The 25,346-nt window shown below is 35.9% G+C and overlaps 3 protein-coding genes across 3 annotated transcripts; 2 read left to right on the top strand and 1 right to left on the bottom strand.

The window, feature by feature from the left end:
* Positions 1-2,555: 2,555 nt before the first annotated feature.
* On the top strand, positions 2,556-3,218 carry LOC128217429 (uncharacterized). The gene has a single exon (XM_052924576.1). The coding sequence runs from the start codon at positions 2,556-2,558 to the stop codon at positions 3,216-3,218; it is 663 nt and encodes a 220-aa protein (XP_052780536.1).
* A 3,084-nt stretch (positions 3,219-6,302) lies between these two features.
* On the top strand, positions 6,303-15,636 carry LOC128217091 (uncharacterized). The gene is made up of 6 exons (XM_052923974.1): positions 6,303-6,470; positions 11,459-11,574; positions 12,304-12,513; positions 13,517-13,736; positions 14,544-14,649; positions 15,015-15,636. Exons 2-6 carry the CDS (start codon positions 11,550-11,552, stop codon positions 15,342-15,344), a joined length of 891 nt encoding a protein of 296 aa, XP_052779934.1. The 5' UTR covers positions 6,303-6,470; positions 11,459-11,549; the 3' UTR covers positions 15,345-15,636.
* A 1,573-nt stretch (positions 15,637-17,209) lies between these two features.
* LOC128218024 (ADP-ribosylation factor 4) lies at positions 17,210-24,022 on the bottom strand. The gene is made up of 5 exons (XM_052925533.1): positions 23,796-24,022; positions 22,270-22,350; positions 21,251-21,432; positions 19,406-19,531; positions 17,210-18,302 (listed from the first exon to the last, which is right to left on the bottom strand). The coding sequence occupies exons 1-5, from the start codon at positions 23,860-23,862 to the stop codon at positions 18,216-18,218; spliced, it is 543 nt and encodes a 180-aa protein (XP_052781493.1). The 5' UTR covers positions 23,863-24,022; the 3' UTR covers positions 17,210-18,215.
* Between the last annotated feature and the right edge of the window lie 1,324 nt (positions 24,023-25,346).

Here is a 25,346-nt window from a genome sequence, read left to right as displayed (position 1 = left end):
AAACCCAGACTGAAATTTATACAATAACTTGTTTACTTTGAAGTATGATTCAACTTGGTCATATACAACCCTTTCATAAATCTTTGATACAAGACTTAGAATAGAAACCGGGCGGTACTTACCTACAGAAGTTTTGTCATTCTTTTTAAATATGGGAATTACTCTAACTGATTTAAGATCATCTGGTACCACACCTTGAATAAGGGATAAATTTATGACATGGGCAAGAGGTTCGGTAATAATAGAAGCTCCATCTTTTAAAAACGATAAGAAATACCATCTAAACCTGTAGCCTTATTAGCACTCAACTGAGACAAATATATCAAAATCTGATTTTCGGAAACAAATGAAAAAGAAAAGCTTTTTAACAACACGCCTAAATTGGAATACAATTTTGTCACAAAAGATTTTCCACTTATTTACACAAACTGATAATTTTTCAACAAACTTAGAGGCACTTGTGGTATAAAATGAGTTAAAAGACTCGGCAATAGTTTTCTTATCAAAACAAATATCACCACTAATTATATTAAGACAAATATTGGAACTTGATGAAGATAACCCTTTCTTAGAAGATAAGCCAAGATTTTTAAGAAAACACCACTGAGACTTGGAATCATTTTTGTTTTCTTCCAGAGTCTCAGTGAAAAAGCTTTTCTTGGATGAATCAATCAAATACTGTGTTTTGTTACGTAATGATTTAAAAGTACTATAATTTTCATCACTTCTGTCTTTTCGATACTGTTCAAATGCGGAGTCCCTCTGTTTTATTGCATTTAGGATATCAGAATTTATCCATAGTTCCGTTCTTTGTTTAATACGCAGTTGTTTAACTGGTGCAAGATTGTTAACAACTGACATAAAAGTATTCTTAAAAAAAACCAAGCTTCAGAAGCGTTATCAGAAAGAATAATACTTGTCCAATCAGCAGCTAACAAGTTTCCTTGAAACCCATCTTTAATATAGTTTTTCATGGATCGTGTTGTAATATTATTATGCGATCCAATTAATGCATTAGAAACCTTTCGCGTACACAAAATGATGCTGTGATCACTGAAACTTGTTTCAATAACTCCAGAGTGTGAAATATTATTCGGATCTGACACTAATATCAAATCTATAGTAGTGGATGTTGTACAACATATCCTTGTAAAATCATGTATCAGTTTTGTAAAAATAAACATATCAATAAAAGAACTAAAGCAGAAAACAGAGTGCGTGGTTTTGACGTCTTAGTGACATCAGTATTAAAAACGCCTAACAAAATTGTTTTATACTCTAAAATGACAAGTTGATGAACACAAACTGTCTAGAAGACATTAAATATTTGTTTGATGGAGTGGTCTATATACAACTCCACACAGAATGGGTTTGGATTTTGGCAATAGGACTTCCAGCCATGTTGCTTCTAGATCTTCATGTTGTAAATCGCTGCGACTGTTAAAAGCAAAGTCTTTGCGTATATAAATTAGTACGATACGGTTCCGGATGCACCACCTTGTCGATTTCTATCTCTTCTTTGAACTGAGTAATTATCAAGTGAAATTTCAGCATCCGGAACCGTGTCGTCCAGCCAAGTTTCTGTGATACATATGTATGCTGCTTTTGTTTGACGTGAGATAATCCGAATTTCATCCAATTTGGCCAGGAGACTTCGCACATGAACATTAATGAAATGAAGGCCACGTTTGGTAAATGCCTTGTAATTGTCAGAGATATCATTTCCATTAGCAGGTCCTGGACATGGGTGAACATCGCCACATAAAAGTCACATAAAAGTAAGCATATCGATAAAAACATTAAAAAGCTATCATGTCTCTTTATTGAATAGCACGACTGAGTAATATTCTTCGTATTAGTGACAAACAAATATTCAACAGTGTCGGAAATCCAATTGACGTCTGAATAATGGTACACTTTATATACTATGCAGTGACTATGTCAACACCATGGATTTGGCTCATGATATGTCTATTTTTAACGTCCGAAATGAAATTTCCGAACTTTAGCGAAAATTTACGATGTATTAACCGACTAATCATATTCGCATATTGTACGTTTCCGATATTGCCCATCATCGGAAAAGTCCGGTTTCTCGTTCGTAAATTTTCATCGTGACGTCAGAGACGTTACTCGTATCCGCCATATTGTTTCTTTTCATTGAAAAGAATGACACGAATGTAAGATGAACATGGAACGAAAGAATTGCATTTGTTTGAACGATCGCTGCATGACCCTGGTGACAAGTTGTTTCAAGAATTTCCCAGAATTCTGTCCCAGAAAACCGACAGGTCTTATTAAATTTTATTAAGAAATCCGAACTGTCAAAAGTGCGTTTTCATTTTCATATCGATTTAACTGCGAACTGACAGATTAATACTATGAATATCTGATTTCGTGACCAAGGGCATTATTTCTTAAGACCGCTGATTCGTACAAAATTAAATTAACATTTCATATGGTATAAATACCGAGTTTGGAATAAACCATTGTCCCTGCTCCGTGTCCCTGAGGTGGAACATTTCTTCGCTAATTTTGTTATTCCCTTGACCAGAATGGGATCACAGAAAGACGAAAAACTCTCTCAATTCGTTGAGTCAAAGATAAGAATATGGTACCGAATGCACAACAAGAAGGGGACAGGACTTATGTCAAAGAGCGAGTACAAGGAGATGGCGGACACGTTTATACGGGAGTTTCGGTTGGAGAGCGAGGAGGCTGACGAGATACAAAAGTGGCTTGTCGACGGCTGGGCCGCCCTCGTGGAATATGTGGGAAACATGGACAAAAAGGCGGGATCTTCCGGTCCGCTGGCTCGGGACCAGATCCTCACGGCCGTGCAGGTGGCGACGGCGGTGGCCACGGACATGAATGTCACAGAAGACATGTACATCCGGGCGTACGGCGAGATTCTCCGACTAAAACCGTGCCCGTTCCCCATATATTTCTCCCTGATGGTCGAGACTTTCTTCGATATCTTCGACGGCGACAAAGACGGCTTTATAACTGTGGACGAAATGGTGAAGGGATTGGCGTGCTTTGGTTTCACCGACACAGACCGTGTAAAAGCGGTTTTCAAAGACCTGACCATGGACTCCAGCGACAGTCTTGACCGGAAGACGTACGTGGACGCATGGCTTGAATTCGTACAGGGGAACGATCGGGAGGCTGCAATGGCCAAACATTTCACCCCGGAAATGGTGAATGAACGGATGTGAACTGATTTGCTTCAAAATTCGGGTCGTGTGAAAAAATGCATTTTTTTTTGAAGATTTTAACATATAAGAATTGATGGACTATTGACTTTACTTTATTTGCCATCATGTACGTACATTGGTGATCACAATATTGTCTTCTTCTCACTTCTCAACAGTGCTGCGCTTGTAAATGATACACTCCTCTTATGGCTGTCATATTTTTTTATTTATTTTTTAAACACAATGCGACGAAACTAGCCACTGCAGAAACATGTTCAAACAGTCAGGGTTGCTATCTTTTGAAGACAGGTGCTATTATCATCTTTCATTACTTGTTTTCAAAAGCATGAAATGATTGACTCCTTCGTACTTCACAGAATTGTTAACATTTGCCAAAAATGAGCACTATAACTTGCGTTCTTCAGAAAACAAGGATCTTTTTGTTGTAAAACCTAGAACAAACTATGTAAAAAAAACATTTGCCTATAAAGCAATGAAAATTTGGAATTATCTTCCTACATACATTAAATGTCAAAATAAGCTACCAGCCTTTAAACATGCATTAAAAGACTACTTATTGGCAGAATAATTTTATCACATGAACAAAAAATCTTGACACTTTATTTACTTCACATTATAATAAATAGTTCATTGTTTACATGAATTGTGTTAATGTACGTATATGACATTCTTGCAACAACTTGTAATGGATACTACCAAATATGTAAATATATTGATTGAATGTGGTTTTACTGAATATATCTACATTATTTACAGTATGAAATTATTGTAATTTATAATCATCATATTAAACTGAGTTGTGTTTGTCGAAGAAATGTATGATAGTGATAGTGTGATTGTATGTTTTGTATGTTGCTTAATATGTTACTTAGTACATGTGTTTTTGTAATACTTTTTGTGTGAAGGCCATGCTGGAAATAAGTAGTATGTCTGTAATGATTGTACACTTAGTATGTAACCTTCGTTAAATAAAGTTGTTGTTGTTATTATTATTATTATTATTATTATTATTATTATTATTATTATTATTATTATTATTAAACCAGGTTTTTCGTGATTTCTTATATAAGTTAGGAAACTATTGAGAACTGAAAATTAAACTAATCGTTGAATTCTTCTCCATTCGTTTCATGTTTTTGAAAGAAAATTCATGCACATTTCTTTTCCTGCGTTTCAGTGTCAAAATCGCATCTTTTATCAATTATTAATAACCATACATGCATGATACGGTATTAATTAAACATGTGTTGTGTACCCATTACTCATAACTGAATTTCGAAGATCGTGACATATAATGTTTAAACTCCGGTACATATGAAAGATTCCCCAATATATGATTCATCCACTTTCGATGCGATCACTCCTGCGTTACAGATTGAGTTAAAGGCAATGTTCTACAGCCGTATTTGGGTAGCAACAAAAGTTGGGTATTGGTATACCAGCAATTGTTATTGTTATCATCATCATTATCATCATCATCAGCAGCAGCAACAACTGTAGCACCAGCAGCCATGTTAACGCGTTTGGTGATAGTTGCGTGTGTACCATTGCGACGAACCGACTTCGTTAAATGTTGGTATACCCGCAAATGTTATGGTTATCATCATCAGCAGCAGCGGTAGTAGCAAAAGCAGCAATGTTAACATATATGGTGTACTTTTACAGAGAATTGATCGGTAAATGCACGTTAATTATGAACGATGACAATGGTGCAAAATTGAAACTATTACATTCTGTAAAAATGTTACTGTGCCTCTATGGTTATGATAATGTTTTGCTAAATCAAAAAGCTGGAAATGTCTATGATTTTTAGTTTGTTTATTTTTAAAGACAATATAGGTTAAATGTTAGAGACTTATACACATAATCCAGAAAACTTTTTATGTCAGAAAATCATTCGCGAGATGTCGACGTTATAGCCAGAAAGTGTTTATTGGAACCGGTCGACATTGCAGATATTATTATTCAATTTTGAATTTTTTAGATGATTCCCTGTATTTCTATATGTTTCAAATGGCGACAAGAAATACATTAGTATATACATTTATGTATATGTTAAAAGTTCATATTTTTGGCGATCGTCTGAAAATTGTCCTGTGACCGAGGTACTGCAGCCGAGGTACGCTCGCTCTTTTATGTGAATCAAATCAAAATTAAACTTTAACATATACAAATACTAATTGTTAGAAATACAACAAATTTAGTTTGTATTATATATGCTAAATTGTGGACGGAATGCCATTTTTGATAATAAACTTCGACTATATGATTTGGGAAGTGTGGGCAAATGTTATGACTGTCAGCCACTTATTTTTGCAAATAAGAATACATGCACACAACCAAGAGTATATTTTATGTTTAAACTTATTTCCAGCAAAACGATTGTGAAACAAATTATCAGATTATTATTTAAATCATTCTCGTTGGTACGATTTTACGCGAGAATCTGGTCTGTGTTGTCACGGGGATAAATCGGCGAATCTGGAGGAAACCCACTTGTCCGGCTTTGTGACCACTAAACATGTCTGCATTTTGAGTGACGCGTACGGCGATAACGGGATTATATGATTAATGAATGTTGATATTATTTTTATGAATTGGTCATTGCACAGGCATACGACACTTTCTAGAAATACTTAATAAATGAGTTAATCACAGGACCGTGCACATGTCATAAGATTAGTCTTAGGAGTGGCCGCGGTAATTTTTTCCGCATACGAAAATATTTTTTCGTATTTCCACTGCGCCCAAATATCCGTGATGCATGTTCATTGATAAATACGCTCAAACTGAATTATTTAAAGAGTTGGTATTTCTTAAGACCTTTTAAACAATTATTTTCTTCGTTTATCGATTTTTTTTAAATGTACATTTAATACTTTGATGTATTTATTTAAGTATAAATATTTGTTTTCGTACAAATGTAAGAAAGATATAAGCCTCTTTGAAACAGCATGTGCTATTCAGTTTTTAAGAATGACCCGTAAATAAATGAATGAATTGGTTTGGTGTTAAGTAAAGCTTGTAAAGAACCTTTAAAAGACACGCTAAACCTTTCGGATATATCATATTACAGTTATTTTGAAATTGTATTCGTTACACGTTTAATGCTTCCTTCGGGGTTTAACATTAGAAATTCAAAACAGTGAATTTGTTAAATATACACTGTGGTTATCAGGAAGACTTTCAGTTTTACGTAGTTTAAGAAATACAAAATATGTGTTTGATGTATTAGGAGTTTTCACACGAAAGGTAAGACATTCGGAATCACATACAACCACTGACGTATATTGAACACTTTATAAGCACTGTTTAAGGCACGGCTCTCGTCATGTTCAGTAATAGTTTTTAATTTCTTAATTAAAATGGTTCCCATTAGAGCCAAGAAAAACAAGAACAAAATCTCGTACGGTCTGTGTATGCCTGTATCTGGTGGTGGACTGTAGAGACGCGGTTGGCCGAGAACGGAGCGGCTTGGATTCCTGGGTTTCCGTGCATCCATTCAGCGACCCGCCGCGAGATAACGGGGTCCTAATCCTAGCTACATATCTACACACTCACTCTTCAAATTCCACAGGGGCACGTACGCTCCCTACAGTCATATTAAAGATAACCATGACTCTTTCATGGTGGTCATTACACAAGCAAAACTAAAGTTCGGAGATTTCTCAGTGGAAAATGATCAATGTCAGCGTCCGGCTTGTTAAAATTGATCCGTCCTTAGTAATAGTTTTTGGTAGGCCGTGTTGATGCCATATGCGGAGACATTAGCGCGAATACGAATCATGTTTAAACCGAGAAAAGACACCATTCTTTATAATATTCGATATATCCATTTGATCCGTGAAAGGATACATGCTACTCATGGTTATTATTATAGCCAAATAAGTGTAAACATGTGTATCTTTATTATAATAAAGAATGACTTGTATGTGTCTCGAGGCCGGATGTTTCATTTCTTATATTTTACGACAAATGTCACGGCAGCTCCATGGATTGAAGCAGTAATACATTAAGAAATGTGCGGTAATGTATCGTAGTTTTCTGCTTAAATTAAGGTCCACGAATTCAAATTAGGGCATCTGCATTCACCGAGCGCCTGTGGGATGGTTATTCATACAGTACTTTATAATAGATTTCTTTGACGGTATACACTGACTCCTCTGCCTGTTTCACGGTTGTTATTTGACAAAAAAGGAATGGATTAATTTGTTGGGTTTCAGTGTTTAAACAACGCCTAGGATTTAGCGTTCTATATGATATATTTCCTAATCATTAATGTCAACGCATCTGGGAATGTAATCAATAAAGATGCAGTCAGGTGCGTGAAAGCTGACGGACGGGTGACGGCCCCCTGACGTGCCACGTAATCCTGGAATATATTTCATTACCTAGGAGGTAACGTCTACTTGAAGTGCTTAATTAAAATGTGTAGACTAGTAATTTTAACACGCGAACTTCTGTGACAGCTTATGAGCTATCAATGGCTTGTTTTCTTCGAAATTTCTTTTTCGTTGAAATTAACGTAAGTTGAAACTAAATAATAATATATTAAAGTTCATTGGTGAAAAGATCTGTAAGATGATACGAATCACTCTCGTGTCCGATTTCTGGTTAAAATCAAGTGCTGGTTTCCCTTTGGGAGGCCCTGGTGGTGCTTTAACTATAAGTTATTCTACGTTGACATTGGCTGGTCTACTAATGTGTTAGAACAAATACATGTGATTCACATTCAGGCCATGTTCCAGTATTGTCAAATGCTGAATAAGCTGCCAAGTGGTCACTCTATGAGTCCATGTCTAGCATTAAAGTGGTTCAGAATTCGAAACCGCTCAGAGACCTTTTAATGTGGTATCTAATGTATGACATTTATACTTATAAGTCGTTCCATTTTACAGTGTATCCATATTGGCATTGTAGTGGAACTACAGGCTCCCGGTGGGGGGGGGGGGGGGGGGGGGCTATCCAGCGCGCACCCCAAAGAGTACCCCCAAATACCCAACAACTAATGCCATTTAAATGAAGGCTTTTTAGGAAGGGGAGGAAGTCAAAAGGTTACGTCCCTAAGTTACGCCCCTTCAAACGTCAAACCCTGGTTTCGCTCCTAAATGGGGCCTCAAGTTACATGGACTTTGTGCTTTAAAAAAACTATACATACAGTTCTCATAAGGTAGGGAAGCAACACCAAACTCATGGTTAGTTCCCTTTAAATTATATAAGCAGAACGTGAATAATCCAGACGTCAAACACGATGTAGCTCAACGCTGTAAGTAGCTTACGTATATGTACGCTACCCGGAAAGTTTACACGTAGTTTAAAATTGGAAGTTGATTAATTTGAGAAATATGTGTGTGTTACCACATTTTTATATTTGGTGCATAAGTTGTGTTTCTGGTGACACTATAACAGATTCTACAAAAAATAGGCTTTGAAATAACATTCATATAGTTAATATTCATGGATTCATAAATGTAAAACAAAAATGGTTATCAATACGGGCGCGCTTTTTCAGAATCGCTGGTTTCCGTAGTTACATCGTTTATTTCTTAATTTTCTTTTTGTCATTATGTCCTCCAGTTGAAAACAGTTCATTCTTGGATAACACTAAGATTCTTTTAGATAATGACTGACATTGTATGAATACTCAACTATGTAGTTGTACGGTATGTATACATAGGTCGTGTCATACCTCGGTCACTATATACACACCTTTTGGCGATTAAGGTCAATAATGAGTCTAATAAAAGGAACTGTCGATGGCAATGGAACTAGCACCTGTTGTTCGAGCCGAAATGGGAGGAGGGGGGCGCCCTTACCCCACACTTAACTTGTCAAAGTAAACCATGGAATAGCCGCCGAATGGCTAAATAAACTAACAATAGGTTTAAATATATTTTGACTCGAATGGCATAAAGTTATTTTCGTAAAAACAAGTGTTTGATCAAGAATTACTTGTTATTTTTGCCTTTTTATAATGTTTGAGGCTGCTTGATTGAAAAATATATAACTATTCTGTGGGATGTAGCACTCAATAAGTACTAATGCGAGTCACTTGAACGCTGTCTCAGGTGAGATGTAGATGTCTCAGGGTCAGGTTAATATTTTTCGTAGATCATGATATTGCTTTCTACTTCAACTATTATACAACGTAATCACATGTATACGTTACATACATGTCGATAAGAATGTGGCCTGATCAGGAAAAGGGATTGATTAGATAAGCAAGCCCTTGTAAACAGTACATTGTGAATGGGCATTGTTGAATACAAACTCTGATAGTTCTTCATGTATATTGTATGCCACATAATAGAATCATAGTGTTATGTTACTTCGTTATTCTAAGTTATCATTACATGGCGCGTCAAAGCTGTATCAGTATATATTTAAGTTCGGTTTCACAATAGTCCATTGTGTACTCAGTCAGTAATGTGGCGATCATATTACACATTAATAGTCGTGTTCATGGGTAGCCGTCCATTGCCTCATTATGAAAATTATATAGTATCAAGTGTTCGGTTGCAACTCAACCGATTTAAAACTTTACCTCTATATAGCAATGTATTGTACTTATTTTAGCTCACCTGGATACTTTAATCGTGTATTGTAAGCCAATCGCGGATCTCGCCTCATGTCCGACGTGCGTACATCGTCAACAATTTCTTGAAACAACACCAAAAATTCTGTCTGAAGCACTTGGAAACTTTCTTGTAATAACCACAAAATCAAGTCTGTTCAAATGACCACTGTTCTGTAAACAACATGGCCACAACAGATCTGAACATGAACTATTTAATTGATAAAGAATATGTTAAACTTCTCTGAAATTACATGAGCTATATAAGTTCTCTACTAAGTTTGTCTTTAGGGTAATCTGATGGCAGGGGTGCTTCCATCATGGGCCTTAGTGCTGAAAGTAGATTTATATCGAAACAAAAAAAAAATATTGTTCAGATAACTTTTCCAGCGGTAGGTTTGGGCACCCTCCACCTAAAGTTTCTTCGTATAAACAATACTAGTAAATACTCTCCGGCGCACAGTTACTTGGTATTTGGACAGCATTTTTGGCCAGTCAAGCTACCTGATTCGAGCGATTTGGTCCCTAGGCTGATCTCTTGGACTGAGAATCATAAAAAAAATGTGTTTTAGTACTCTATGATACACATAATAAACAAATAATCCACTTTTGGTCGTTTACTTTTACATATTATATATTTTAAAATTTCATACAATCTTTATCATTCACAAGTTATGAAGGTTAGCGGTTTTCGGATTGTGACATATGTATGGAAACGAGCTCAAATCTGAAGATTTTTTCGATAAAACAACTGTATTAAATACCAAGTAACTGTGCTCCGGCCTAGAAGATGAAACACTTGAGTACATTGTATTTAGTTTAGAACATCTTGAATATTTGGTTTAGAACATAAGATAGATCCACTACAGAGCATGAGCAAGTAAACATTTACATGTCAGAGCTTTTATAGATAGCCAGTATGTTGAAGCTCTTTCAATCGTGTAATATCATGTTCCCTTTTTCTTAAGATGTTTGTCTTTATTTGCAATGCATGTAAACTCAATAAACTGAACTAATATCATAATATTTGACTTGTCTGTCGACAGGATGTTTTTTTTAAATTGAATTACGTTTCGTCCATTTCTGCACCACTGGGTACAAATGGCTAGTTCATTTTAAGGCTGTATGCCGCTTAGCTTGCAGATTTTCAAAACCGCAAATCGAAGTCTTCCATCGACCGACCCACAAAAGTTTGCGCGAGGATACTGTCATTTCAGAAAAAGGCATAGAACAGACAATGTCCAATGGATTATGTTGAATGCATTTGGTTTAGCGGGCATACACTGGTTGCAAATTTAATACGACTCACTTATGTTTGAGTGTAAAGTATATTTTACTAAAAAATATGCTTAAATGCTTGATCCTCGGCAATGCATTGTTTCTGAAATCAAAGTTCCTGATAAGGTGGGTCCATATGCAATTGCAATTGGGTATTACTCAGTTCATTTTACTGAGTATTTCAAGGGACTGATACTCCATGAGTTTTATTTAATAGAGTTTCAGCATAAACATCCTTAAGTATTTGCGAGGGATATCATGAGCATGCATGCACTATATTTATATGTTTATGTTAATTTGTTTTACAATTACAATGTACATGACTTTACTCAGAAAACGTAACAGGTCAAAAGCCTTTCAACGTTTTAAGCGCTTTGATTCATTTTAGAAATCAGCCTACCGTCACACTCACAGAGAGCCGACTGGACCTATACGATGCACATTTGGATGCCATCAAACATATTCCAGTAGGGACAAACATGTCTTCGGAGCGGTTTATTGATGGTAAAATCATGCGAATATTTTTTACTTGAAATTCTATATATTTAACTTATTTTGGAACTTGGACAAATAGTAACATCAACTGAACCTGTCCCAGTCCAGTTTTATGTTCACGTCATTGTTTACATATCTCAACGATTTTAGGTGGAGGGATGAACTGTTGTTTTTTCCTAATACACGCATGTTCGCCGGTTGATATTTCCATCAGTCCGTCGAACACCAGTCACGCATACGTGCCGATGACATAGGCGTGCGCTCAAGGTCAAGGTCTACAATGTCTACACCATACCTTTCCACGTCTAGTTTTTTTGCGTACAAACCTTTACAAATAAAATGTCTTTGTTCCTGTTCTGTCATTTGACCCTCTGCTTACGTTTTAAAGATACAGTTGGCTGTTACTTTAACCTTTGTCTGACCGAAAAACAAGAAGAGTCATCTATTGGTCAAGAGCATCCTACTAGCATAAGTCTTTTATTTTTAAGTGTGCGTACACAGTTTTCCAAAGAAGAATGACCGTAAGCTTGACTTTTGACCTACAAACCCCGAAATAAATCAGGATAATCTACTGGTCAAGAGTAACATATCAGCGAAGTATCGTGTTTTTTGTGCAACCGCTCTCAAGGTGAGTTGCGGACAATTCATGTTCGGACGACCGACCTACCGATATTAAAAATCATAAAATTAAGAAATTTGCATTTAAAATGCTCAAAATTATTTTGGTTGTACATGCAGGTCTATGCGAGCCAAATTTCGATCTGAAGAACTGTAGTACGGGTTTACTTGTAAGCCCATGCAGCTGTACGGACTACTCTCAATGTGTTAACCAGGTGATCGTCACCTCCCAGTGTGCCCCTGGAACCACATTCGACGGAAAAGGCTGTACGGACGAAAAATTTGTCTGTGATGATAACGAAACTCCGTGGAATCGTTGCATTGTTACAGGTGAGGAAGACAGGTATTTCATGTTGGCTATTAGGAGCGTTCAAGAGGAAAAAATAAGTTATTTATCCATTAATTTCGGTGTCGACTATACCAATTTTGAGACTAGCAAGTTTGGCGCTAATAGCTACAACATTTGCCTAACGGGAAAATTATCCGCCGGAGGAAAACCTACCCACTTCAGCAGATATACCCCTTGAGTTTTTTGGACGCGTTTATATGGCAATTGAAACAACATGGATACATGTACTATGAATAAAATGCCAATATGATGAAGCTATTACATACTTTTGATAAAGAAAAATACCTACTCAGATCTCGGGGGAAAAGGAAGCTGAGTATCTTGCATAACAAATATTGGAAGACTGTCAGACAAACAAAAAACTATTTTTTTATTTTTTAGTTCAAATTTCACGATTTCATTGTAAAACAAAACAAGAATGTTTAAAGTAGATATCAGCTAAAAAGGGATTGCGGTATCCTTTATTAAACTTTTATTGAAATTGATTTTGAAATTGTGCAAGCATGTGTCTCAGGTAAACTAAATTGCCAAACTTGAAAACAAAATAGTTGAATCAAACATAAACATAGTATTTCCAACATTCAGTACTTCAACTTTTAGTTAAAAATACACCTCCTGAGAAAATTCCAAAAAGATAAATACAATAAATGAGTTTGTGTTTATTACTATTTTCCTTCCTTCATTTTGTTTTATTTCTGAAGTATATGCAGTTAAACGCTTCCAAAATCGAAAAAAAACTGCGTTTGTACTGATCTCAAGTAAGCTCTATACACAATATTTCTTGTCAGACAATCACAATTCATGTTCTGAGTTTATATTATATAAAATGCCCTCGGGGTAAATTCAATCCGCGAGAGTTATTTGCCTTGTATGCTAAAATTTATCCCCAAGCGGCCAAACCTCGTCTTTTGATGAAGATCAGCGCTGGTGTACCAGTAACATTGAACACTTGATAGTCGCCTTGTTTACTTAATTTTAAACCAGACGATCGACTTGAGCAGCTAAAGATTCTGTGTAGTCCGAACATCTCCACGACCTCTACTCAAACACTTCCGCAAACTACCGTGGCATCTTCGCAAACTACCGAGGCACCGAGCGCGATCTCGGCCGGTCTTGTGATTGGTCTAATCATTGCCGGAGCAGTTTTTGCCATCGTCGTAATTGCCCTCGTCATCTGGTTCAGGAAACGAAGGAAGCACTCCGGGTAATGGGTTTATTTATTAATTGTGGTAGAATTTTTTAAATAAAGTAACTGTATGGCAAAATACACCTATTTGGAAGTACCTATGCATTATTACTTAGGGCAATTACACCAATACTAAAGTGTCTATTTATTGATACATTGGGAAATTACACCAACTCGGAAGTGTCTATTCATTGTTACATTGGGAAATTACACCAACTCGGAAGTGTCTATTCATTGTTACATTAGGCATATAGGCTATCTCCTTCCATATATAACGAATACACAGAGGTAACGTTCAACCAATTGTATTTTTCTAAGGAGAAACGAAACTTTTTTCTAACGTTGTCTAGTGTTTAGTGCATAAGTGGAGCTTTCTCCCCGTGTGTGGTGTTGGGGTCGTGAAGCACTAGAATCAGTGTTATCTTGCATGCAGATTGGTCAATGGACCTTGGAATATAGAATATATCGGAAGCTATTTAGTCGTGTCTGACCTGTAACATAATTAGGCCTAAAGATATCTGTTGCAAACTACTCCAATAAAAGCAAATTAAAGACAATTTTCTAATAAGGAAAAAACCCTTCGATATGAGACCTTCCTTGAGACCTTCCTTGAACTCTTTGGTTGAACAGCCTGCAGTCAACCTTTGTGTATTTTCGAACGAATATCTTATAATTCGCAATTAATTTTCCCGCTAATATATTTAAATCAAAATATATCCAGAATATACCTCCGTCTATAATGTTGCCATTATTCCATTCATATAGGTCAGCTCGAGTTCTCATGCATTCTGAATATTTACAGCAACATTGACTCAATCTTTGCAGAATACCCAGTAAGCGGGGAACGTTGGCGGAGAACCCTGAGTACTTTGAGAACGGGAACCGGGACGACCCCTACGACACAATACCCGGCAGCATACCGGACATGATGGTAAAACACTTATTCTATGTGAAATGTGGTGTTGTCTCTTGCATTTTCTTAACGCGGGAAGTTTCGAAACACTTGCTGATCATGTACATGTGACAGTGTTCATACTGATTTCTTAAGCAATCTCTTTGAGCACGACAATATTGTTTCGAAATTTCAATGAGCCTACCAGTATATACAGGGAAAGTTTTGCAAGATGGCCACTAAACGTTGTTGTTGTTCCGTTTGTTTGTAAATATTAACGCATCAAGTAAATAATAATGCTTCTACATGTATTACATGATTTACATACATATATACGCTAAATCTACACGGTATTACGTGAACATCGTACGTCCGCTGTAATGTGTTTCCATACATATTTGCAGTCTGACCCCACCTACAACTCAGAGGTGATCGAAAACTCAACATTGTCTCCCTCGAACGGAACATTTCTACCTAGCCGCATGGAACCAGAGGAAGTAGAATACGACAACTCCGCCTTTAAGGAAGAACCAAACAAGGAAGCTTCCGGTTACACGGACACATTGCGGCGTTCTATCCGCGAGTATGAGACTCCTATAAGTGCCACTGCAAAGAAAAGTGAAGGAACTTCAGCTGATGATACAGCAAGTGATTTTGGTGCAAATGGTTCAAATTTGGTGGACGGTCGGCATTCCGCGGACATTTTCGACAGCGATATGAACACGGACCTGTAACTGGTTGGGCAATGTGGTCGTCCGTGCCTTGTTCGGTCATGTGGTCGTCCGTGCCTTGTTCGGTCATGTGGTCGTCCGTGCCTTGGTTGGGCCATGTGGTCGTCCGTGCCTAGTTGGGCCATGTGGTCGCCCGTGCCTTGTTTGGTCATATGGTCGTCCTTGCAGTTTTCCACTGAGATTTCTATTATAGTGCTTATTTTATTCTCGATCGTGCAATTCCTCGTGTATATGTTGTATATAGACATGCAATGATTTTATTGTTAGTAAATGTCCATAGGCCTCAAAAGCTGTATTGCGGTATTTATTTCTTTATGCACCGATTAATGTTTACACAATGTGTTGTGGTGGGGTTGTACGCTGGGGCGTACCAGCGGCCACATATAAAGGGGACTTTTTGATAGCTAGCGGATATAAATCGGCAAGTAGAGATTTGATCAGGGCTGGTGAAACCATTAACCGGAAATATACTCTCTTAGTTAGGAGCAGCTTTCGATATGCAAATGGTGTGCTCCCATCCTAGTGGGACAGTACAGCATACGGTTATAACCTCCACCTAATGGCAAACCACACATGTAACGAGAGACCATGAAGTCCTGGATAAGGTGTAATTTTACAGTCACTTGCTTTCTAATTTGATGTCCATGAGTTGTTTTGTTCAAATTTCAAATGTTATTTTTGTCAATTTCGTCAGTGAAAAAATGTAATGGGTCGTCTGATTTAAAAATTATTCATCAATAAAGAATTAGCAATGTGGAACGAAATGTGCCGCAAATAATATGACCATACATATTATGCATTCAACTGCGAAGGCATATTATATACACTGTATTCATTCAGCATAGATGAAATACTAATTTCAGAGCGTTAGGTCTGCAACATTGTTTGCCTTTTTGCAGGTAGTTCTTGTGACATAGTCACCGGCCCTTATTGACATGGTTACCTGGTTACTGGTCAAGATGAATCAGGATCAAATTTTATTCTGGTCAAGTGTCATTATGAATGGGGTAAAAAAATGTAGTCAGCAGTTTTTTTAGGATTTAACTTCTGACAACTGTATTTTGGTTGATAGAATTGACCCAGTATTGAAATTGAGACAAATGTAGCCTGTAGACTTTTTTCCTTACTTGACATATTGAAATAGATAAGATCCACAATACTCATTACACCAAATGACCTTGGAGGTGAGACAACTGAACACCGCTCAGCCAGACGTGTGCAAGATTTGAACCATCCGGTCGGACTTGTGAGCTGTGTCGTAAACAAACGACTTGTGAATTATAACCATAAGATCTCCGATATCAGACAATTCAACGATACTGTCGATGACATACATTTCATATATCAGACAGTTCCTCAATACCTGACGTTCAGCCATATCAGACAATTCAGTGATATCAGACAGTTCCGTGATAATTCCGATATATCAGGCAATTCCGTGATTATTCCGATATATCAGGCAGTTACGTGATTATTCCTATATATCAGGCAATTACGTGATAATTCCGATATATCAGGCAATTCCGTTATTATTCCGATATATCAGGCAATTCCGTGATTATTCCTATATATCAGGCAATTCCGTGATTATTCCGATATATCAGGCAGTTACGTGATTATTCCGATATATCAGGCAGTTACGTGATTATTCCTATATATCAGGCAATTCCGTGATTATTCCGATATATCAGGCAATTCCGTGATTATTCCTATATATCAGGCAATTCCGTGATTATTCCGATATATCAGGCAGTTAAGTGATTATTCCTATATATCAGGCAGTTCCGTGATATCAGACAATTCCCTGACATCAGACAATTCCGTGCTTCTTGTTTTAACTGCATTTTAACCATTTAACAACAAAGTAGTGATTTTCCAGACTTTATTGAATTACTTGTCATCCACAATATCACAAGCATACAGTATCACCAAGCAGCAGTTGACTGCGTTATACACAATATCAAATATAATACAAATATACACATATTTCTTCTCAAATATTAAGAATTTTAAACACAATTAAATTCTCATACTGTTCAAGCAGGCAATCTTATTTCCTGTTCATCATACAGAACAGTGCTATGTACTGGCAACAATTCAGCTCAATTCATAAAAAAGGTTTGTCTTCATATTGAAGACAAAATACAGAATGCAATGAGTTTGTTTTTTTACTTCAAAGGACCAAATGTCTAAAATGAGCTAATATGTCTATCAAAATAGCATTTGAAAATGGCTATCTTTATATAATAATCCCATTGTTTTTTAATTCATTAACCACTATTGACATATCCTTATACAATGTGGACATGTTTGAAAAACTCTGCACACTCAATATTCATACATTGCAATATGACTGGTGCCAAACATGAACACATGTCTTCAGAAAAACCTGTGTGAATATGTCGTGAAGTTTACTTGTTTTTTTTTATCCTTTTTCCAGAAATACCTTTCCTTAAAATACACTTATTGTTACTTAAGATAAAGCTTATTTTTCCTCATGCTTTGAAACAATAATAAATAAACAATTTTTTATACAAAAAAATACTAAGTCAAATATGCTAATTTGACCGTTAAAATTCTGGTAGTTTACAGTCTTAATTTTCACAATGGAATAAAATCAATACAAGCACAAAGCATACATTTTAAAAACAAGATTAACGAAAATATTGAATAGTCACTGACTGTCACAATTTTTGATAAAGCCTAAAATCATAATGGATGACAAATCAAATAAGGATATTCCTTTTAAGAACACAGGACTCCTGTAAAGTCTATGTAATGAAATTGATTTGAATGTAAACCAAGTCTGTAAACTATCAGTGACTGCACATCCCAGTGTAGGTCCCACGATGACGGATTTGTGAACCAGTCTGATCATCTCTTCCCCAATTCCTCAGACAACCAGTCCAGGCCTTCGTACAAACCATTGCCCTGCGTCGCGCATGTCGCCTGGATGTGCCACTGTAATCAAGGTCAGATAACCATGAATGACTCTTAAACCCCCCAAATTCATGAGTCAATGGAAGTCTTTATTAATATAATGCTTCATTTGGCACTGAATTTTTAAGCGCATGATTTCTTGAATTCATAGTCAAATGCAAATCTTAAAGGTCAATTTCATTATCACCAATTTGGAACTAGACTGTTGTTTTTGTAATTAAAACCCTCTGTACATCGTTTCAATATGATGAACATTTGTGGCAAATTATTTCAAATCCTTCAAGAGCTTCAAGAGATAAGGAGCAGACACGAAATGTAGTCATATGACCTTTTACCCCTACGTGTGACCTTGACCTTAGAACACCTAGTTTTAATATGCTATCTGCATATCATCTGTATATGGTTAACATTTATGATGAGTTCTTTCCTTCGTACTGTTCAAGGGATATGGAGTGGATATGAAATGTAGTCATATGACCTTTAACCAAGTGGGACTTCCACTTGAAATCCTTCAAGTGCTTCGAGGTTCAAAAGGTATGTAGCAGACATAAAATTAAGTCATACAACCTCTGACCCTTTAAGTGTGACCTTGACCTTGAAACAAGCTGGTTGTAACATGCACTCTGCACATCGTCTCAGTTTAGTGAACATTTGTGGCAAGTTATTTCAAAACTCTTCAAGATGTTCAAGAGATATAAAGTGGACACAATTTGAGACGGACTAACAGATACAAGGACAGAAAACTCTAGTAAAAACATGACTGCCCATTTACGTGGGATACATAATAACTAACCCAAAACTTGAGCATATGGCTTAATGGCTGATGATAGCGAAAATCTTGCAGGCTTGTAAAATGTTGTGAGGGTGGTTTTAACTGATTAGAACAAAGTTCCATCTTTTATTTAAAGCCAAGTAGCAAAGGATTTAGTAGCAAATAAGATTTTTGGCTTATTAATTTAAAGTCTTTTATGAATCATAGTTATAACAGTGTCAAGATAAAAACAATTATTCAATTGAAAACAAGCAATGAGAATTAAAAGAATGCACATGAAAAAAAAGAAGATGGAAATTCAACTTACTACAATTAAAAAAGTACATAGAGAATTTTGACTACATCGACTTACTGTTTTGTTTCTCATGCTGTTGAGTCCAAGTCTATCTACGAGTGTTGATGTTGGCATGGCGTTGGGCAGGTCTTGTTTGTTGGCAAACACCAGCAGGGCAGCATCCCGCAGCTCGTCTTCACTTAACTGTCAACATCATTGAACATACAGATGTAATATATGTACCAGTAATACAAATAAAGAATTTCTCACTGGTCTCCCTGCAGTTCTGTTGTTACAGTTATTACATGCAATATGGACAGAATTTGGGATGCCTGTTGACCCCATATGATTTAAGTATCATTTGAAATGTTTACCTGACCGACTAAATTTGTAATCTTCATCAATTATCAAACACCACTTAAAAGTAAGATTTATTTATTTTGTTTAACAGAAAATCACGTTTTTATCAATGACATTGCCAAATAACCATTTGTTTTCAAATCCGATACCGTTTTCCGGTAGTGTAGATGTTGGAATGCTTACAGTTACTGCACTAAGTCAAACACCATGCGGCATTTGCCTCCCTTTGCAATACATTATCAAATAATGTTTACTACTGTGTATATATCGCGCGATGTTTTGAAACGCTAAAATGAAAACATAAACATTTGTCATGAACATTGGAATGTTTTAAATGATAGTTCCAAATGATTCAAACAATAATCTTATCCTTTGGAACATGTTTTTCGATTACGAAACCGGTACCGGTACGGTTTGGAAAATACAAATTGCAAACAAACCGACCAATCAGAATTTTCATTACAATTAAATGCGAGTGTCAAAACATGGCTACCTTAAAATTTTATATGCACTGCCTAGTTAATTTAAATTAAGCTGGTATACTATAAAATAATATTTTTTTCAAATAAAGCTCTGTTAACTGTTATTTGTGTTCAAGTTCAGCTGGTTAATATCTTTATGTTTTATTTCTTGTTAATGTAAAATCAGCAAATAAGGCTTTGAAAAAGCAAGTTTTCAATCAAACATTGTTGGACCAGCAAATTTTCTTTCGGACCGAAAAAATATCAAAGGCTGTCGGTCCAAATGACTGAGACTTTTCTTGAACTTTCGCAATGTCTGCCAAATATAATACTTCAAGCAAGATTATGTGGCCTTTAAGGATTGTTGAATAGGCAATTTCATATTTGTTTAAAACAAATATACAAACTGTTTCTGCAGTTACATTTTCTTTTTCGGTCATATTGTATAGTACATACATGTAAAAGCAATCAGTAAGTAATACACATTCAAATGAAATCACAATTATCTTGGCTCACCAGCCATCAACATTTAACATTACAACAAGGGCTATCATACTTGTATCCAAGTCATATTTAAGTTTTGGTATTTAAATCAACATAGATCAGAACATCATAGAAGGTAATCACTTCTGCTAAAGTTTCTTGTGAATTCATTTGATAGTGATTAATAGCTGAAATAAGGTAGTGATAGGAACTCTTTCTTACAAAAATAATTTTAATTTTATTATAAAAACATGGTTAAAGGGAATATTATCATAATTATTATGAAGGGTAGGATAAAAGCTATTGGCACTGCACTTCTCTCATTGCTATCCATCTACATTCAAAGTTTAATTAAAATAGGTTTAGTATGTTTCAAATAATGGTCTGGACAAGCAGCTTTCTTATTAATGCATTCTATAAGAATGAAAGGTGGAAAATCAGAAAATGACTGAACGTTGGAATATAGATCTTCAGAACTGCATTCTATATATGTTTTAAAATTTAATTGATTTTTGACGTCATTTTCTCGACAAGGGTATGAAGAACTAACCGAAAAAGCATCAACTAAATTCTCTCCCATCTGGAAGCATAAAAATAAAGAAGCTGAAAGCCATGTTACCATTTTGGAGAGTTCGTCTTTTGCCTCATCGACTCTCTCGGCATCGTTGCTGTCGACGACAAAGATGAGTCCCTGTGTGTTCTGGAAGTAGTGTCTCCACAACGGACGGATCTTGTCCTGACCGCCAACATCCCACACGGTGAAGCTGATGTTCTTGTAATCTACGGTCTCAACGTTAAAACCTGCAAGAGGATGATATGTATCATTATGTTATAACATTATCGTAAAATGGAATTCAATCAGTTTTGAAATGCAAGGAAATAAGGACAATAAAAACTGCATCTCCTTTTTCCTGCTTCTATAATTTATGATTCAATAATTTGTAGTACAGCTTACAACCTATGTCTTGATTTTTCATATAAGATACATGTTCCTCAGAGTATAATTGTGTTGTAAATTTGTGCAAATGCTTTCTTTTCTGTATTTTAATTGCATCTGTTGTTTTTCTATAAAATTGTATTCCCGTATAAATTATCTTCTAATCTTTATGTTTGTCTTTTTTGAGATGAATATGATATTCTCTAACAAAAATTTAGTAAATTGAACATTGCGGTCTTTAGACATAATGCCAATTAACATTTAACCAAGTTTGATAAAGATTGGATAACAAATGGCCTCATTCAGGTGACAGTTATTCAGATAAGTAGCAAGACTCATCATTTTTATTAATTGCAGTGGGGTTAAGCCCTTGGATTGCTTGCGAAAACCATTAATTTCACCATATCCCCAAAAAAGTGCAATTTTGTTCAAGGTGAAACTCTTGTAAATATACACATATGCAGGTACTTTACTGTGCGGCAGTGCTTTATTTCATATTATTTAAGTTTAAATTTTCCCTTTTTCAAAGTATGCCAAATAGTTTCAAGTGTTTAAACTAAGTTATTGACAGTATACAAGATGAGTACAATTTGAAATCTTATCTTTTGAATCAGCTATTTGATTTTTTTGACTTATAGTCTGTTTCATAGTTCATCTTTAAATAGGTCCATATCATTTACGGTATGATAGGTTCGTTATACCTATAGTTGGAATGGTTGTAACAATTTCTCCAAGCTTTAACTTGTAGAGTATGGTGGTCTTTCCTGCCGCATCAAGGCCAACTGAAACAAATATAAAACCAAGTTTTAAACATAATGTTCACACTACTGACAAAGGCTGTAATAATACACAAAATCCTACATAGTAGAATATCACAATACAGGGTTCGAATTTAGACTCGCATGCGAGCGACATTTACAAATTGCGAGCCACTTTTATTCAAGCTCGCAAAATTCTGCGAGTGGCTTTTTCTAGACCACAAAATGTTAAAAGGAAAGTAGAATAAACATGAACTTAACTCCGATACGTAGTCGAGTGTAAACAGCCGATAAGTGGCATGTTTACACTACCAGTATAAAGAAGACAGTACGGAGTCACGCACTAGTAAGTTTCCAAAAATAGAACAAATACGGAAAAGGCTGAGTTTTATCTCGAATCTTTCCGGGATGCTCCGAGGCGTGCATTATACAAAGAGAATACGAATGACGTAATCACCTAGCTCAATCATTGGCTAAATTTAGGGCTTTCGCGCATTCTCCTTTGAATATATTTTGGCCCAATTGTCAAAATGAATAGACTTCGTCGATCGATATATTTCATGGTCCAAAGTATCCAAGTTACATTTACGGTTGCTTTTTTTATTTCAAATTTATATTGTCATTGATTTTAATACTTACAGACTTAATGAAATCTGTAGCGTGCTTGTCGAATGGGTATTTAATTACCCGATGGCGAGCGTAAATATACAAAGTGAACAATGTCAAATTATTGGACAGCTTTGTTATCAAAAAGCTGCCAGCATCAGATAAGTCTTTCAGTACCCCCCAAATAGAATAAGCCATCAAGTTCTAGTAGTTGAGTCACTCAAGATTGATACTTTTTAATATTCATAACATGTCTTAGGTGTAAATTTCTACTTTAATTAGACAATATTATAATGGAAAAAAGCAAAAAATAAAATTGCAAGTTGATTTTTCATTTTGCGAGTTGCCTCAAAATGCACTCGCAAACTTTTGCTAGTGCTCCCCAAAGTAAAATTCGAACCCTGCAATATGCAGAGCTTCATCAAGGAGAAATTATTCAAGGAATATTCTCATAAAATTGATATTTATTCAACATGTATGTATGTATTGTTTTTCTTTAGACCTTGCGGTAAAGGATAACCCGTGAAAGTGCAAGCACTTATTTCCAACGGGGTCCTTTGTTTTTGCTGAAGGGAAAGCATGCTGACGAGACAGTGGTGGGATACAAGGAAGTCCGGGTGTGATACCCTAGCTCTTTTTCGAAGAGACCCCTTGGTTCTTTTACGTGCTCGGTGTAAAGCACTGATACACAGGGTACAACTTTCCTGGGTTAAACCAGTACATTCACAAAATAAATGAATCCACCCTCAGTATTCAAATAAATTGATATAAGAAATGTTATCAAAAACTTTCCACATCAATAATTTGTTCTGCAAATAAGTTTTAACAATGGAAAAACTAAACACAGAAAATCAGCGGCCTACCCATCAAAATTCTCATTGCTTTTTTCCCGAAGAGCCGGTTAAACACTGAAGAAATCGTCAACCCCATGATTCCGGGTATTAACTTGTATGTTCCTTTCTGGTCTTTAAATAAATGCAATGAATACTTAAATATACTGGATAATTATCGAGAAAACGGAATAAAACGTCTCCTGCCACGTCAATTTCGATGATTACAACAAACCGGAAGTTAGGAGTAAACTCAATCCCACAATTCCGCTCATGATCTAAAGAAACGCAGGCAACACTTTTATATCTACACGAAAATATTTTACGCAGTTATATGCCCTTACACAAGTTACATGTTCACGAGCTTAGCAATACAAGTGCTTGAATAGCGAATGCAGAATGCATTGACGCAAGTCGGAAGAAAGCAAGATATACATTTTGCTTCAATAAATGCCCATAAAGGGGCTTGGAAACGAAATTATACAATAGTCTGGTAAAACGTATTAGGTAATACGTGTGATGAAAACCTATCGCAAAAAGCCGCAAATAGACTCGGAGGAACGCTTTATTAATATGTTTAATATATGCAGAAACAATAAGCCCTATAATACTACAGTACTGTACGGATAATCTATCAGAGTCGGGACCACTAACAAATCCTATTTTATCCTACTACCAGAGCTGAAGTTCATATGAGAGCACTGTATGGTTATGGAAGCATATGCAACTGTTTAACAGTAAAATGTCGACTACTTTTGCCTATTTCATGATTAACATGGTGCAAATATAAATCGTTATTGATGTACGAAAGTAGCAGTTTTTCGGACAGAAGTGTAATTTACCGACCAAATATATTCACAAACAGACGAATGCTCTATCTATCCTTTGATCGGCAAATGCATGGCTTTATACCAGATGTGTATAGCCTCCTTCTGAAATATAGAATGATACGACCTTAAAATATATATAAAGAAATAGGTGTTTTCAATTAAAATGGGTCTGGAAAATAAAACATATTAAAGAGATTTGTACGTGGCAAGTATATACACGATATAAGAGAAATAATCTTTATTCAAATACGGGTATATGATAACAAGAAACATAGCAATGAACTGAACATTTATCTACAAAAGTAGTTTCCAGTTGTCAGACTTCCCACTGAAAACATTTTCATTTAAGGCAAAGGATAAAAGCTTTCTGTGAAACATCTCATCATTCTCAATTTCTTCTTATAAATAAGTTATAAAAGATAAGTTGCACATTGAGCATTTACAAGAGGAACCTGTCCTGGTGCGCATCAGCCTTCTATATTCTAGGTAGTTTTGAGAGCACCTTATTACCTTTGGGAGGCTGTTACATTCCTGACTGGCATCAAAGCGGAAAGAGTTCTCCCTATATTTACTTGTTCTAACTGATGGCACCTATACAAATATTTCATATTTGAGATTAAAATTACATGTCTTATATGCTACTAGGTTTTGAACATATTCTGTGCGATACCGTACAAACATTTGCAAGTTTCAATAGCAATGCATCTTACCCTGATCAGATGTCAAGTTGGCAAATGAACACTATGAAGAAGAT

This window comes from Mya arenaria, chromosome 14 (genome assembly GCF_026914265.1).
Source record: "Mya arenaria isolate MELC-2E11 chromosome 14, ASM2691426v1".
In the NCBI taxonomy this organism is placed as follows: domain Eukaryota; kingdom Metazoa; phylum Mollusca; class Bivalvia; order Myida; family Myidae; genus Mya; species Mya arenaria.
This window is presented reverse-complemented; position numbering and strand designations above follow the sequence as displayed.

Coding starts and splice junctions, on each gene's coding strand:
- LOC128217429 (XM_052924576.1), top strand. CDS start 2,556: ATGGGATCACAGAAAGACGAAAAACTCTCTCAATTCGTTGAGTCAAAG.
- LOC128217091 (XM_052923974.1), top strand. CDS start 11,550: ATGTCTTCGGAGCGGTTTATTGATG. Junction 12,514..13,516: donor GAATCGTTGCATTGTTACAG/GTGAGGAAGACA, acceptor ATTTTAAACCAG/ACGATCGACTTGAGCAGCTA. Junction 14,650..15,014: donor GCAGCATACCGGACATGATG/GTAAAACACTTA, acceptor ACATATTTGCAG/TCTGACCCCACCTACAACTC.
- LOC128218024 (XM_052925533.1), bottom strand. CDS start 23,862: ATGGGGTTGACGATTTCTTCAGTGTTTAACCGGCTCTTCGGGAAAAAA. Junction 22,351..23,795: donor AGCAATGAGAATTTTGATGG/GTAGGCCGCTGA, acceptor TATTTGTTTCAG/TTGGCCTTGATGCGGCAGGA. Junction 19,532..21,250: donor AAGACGAACTCTCCAAAATG/GTAACATGGCTT, acceptor TGATGTTGACAG/TTAAGTGAAGACGAGCTGCG.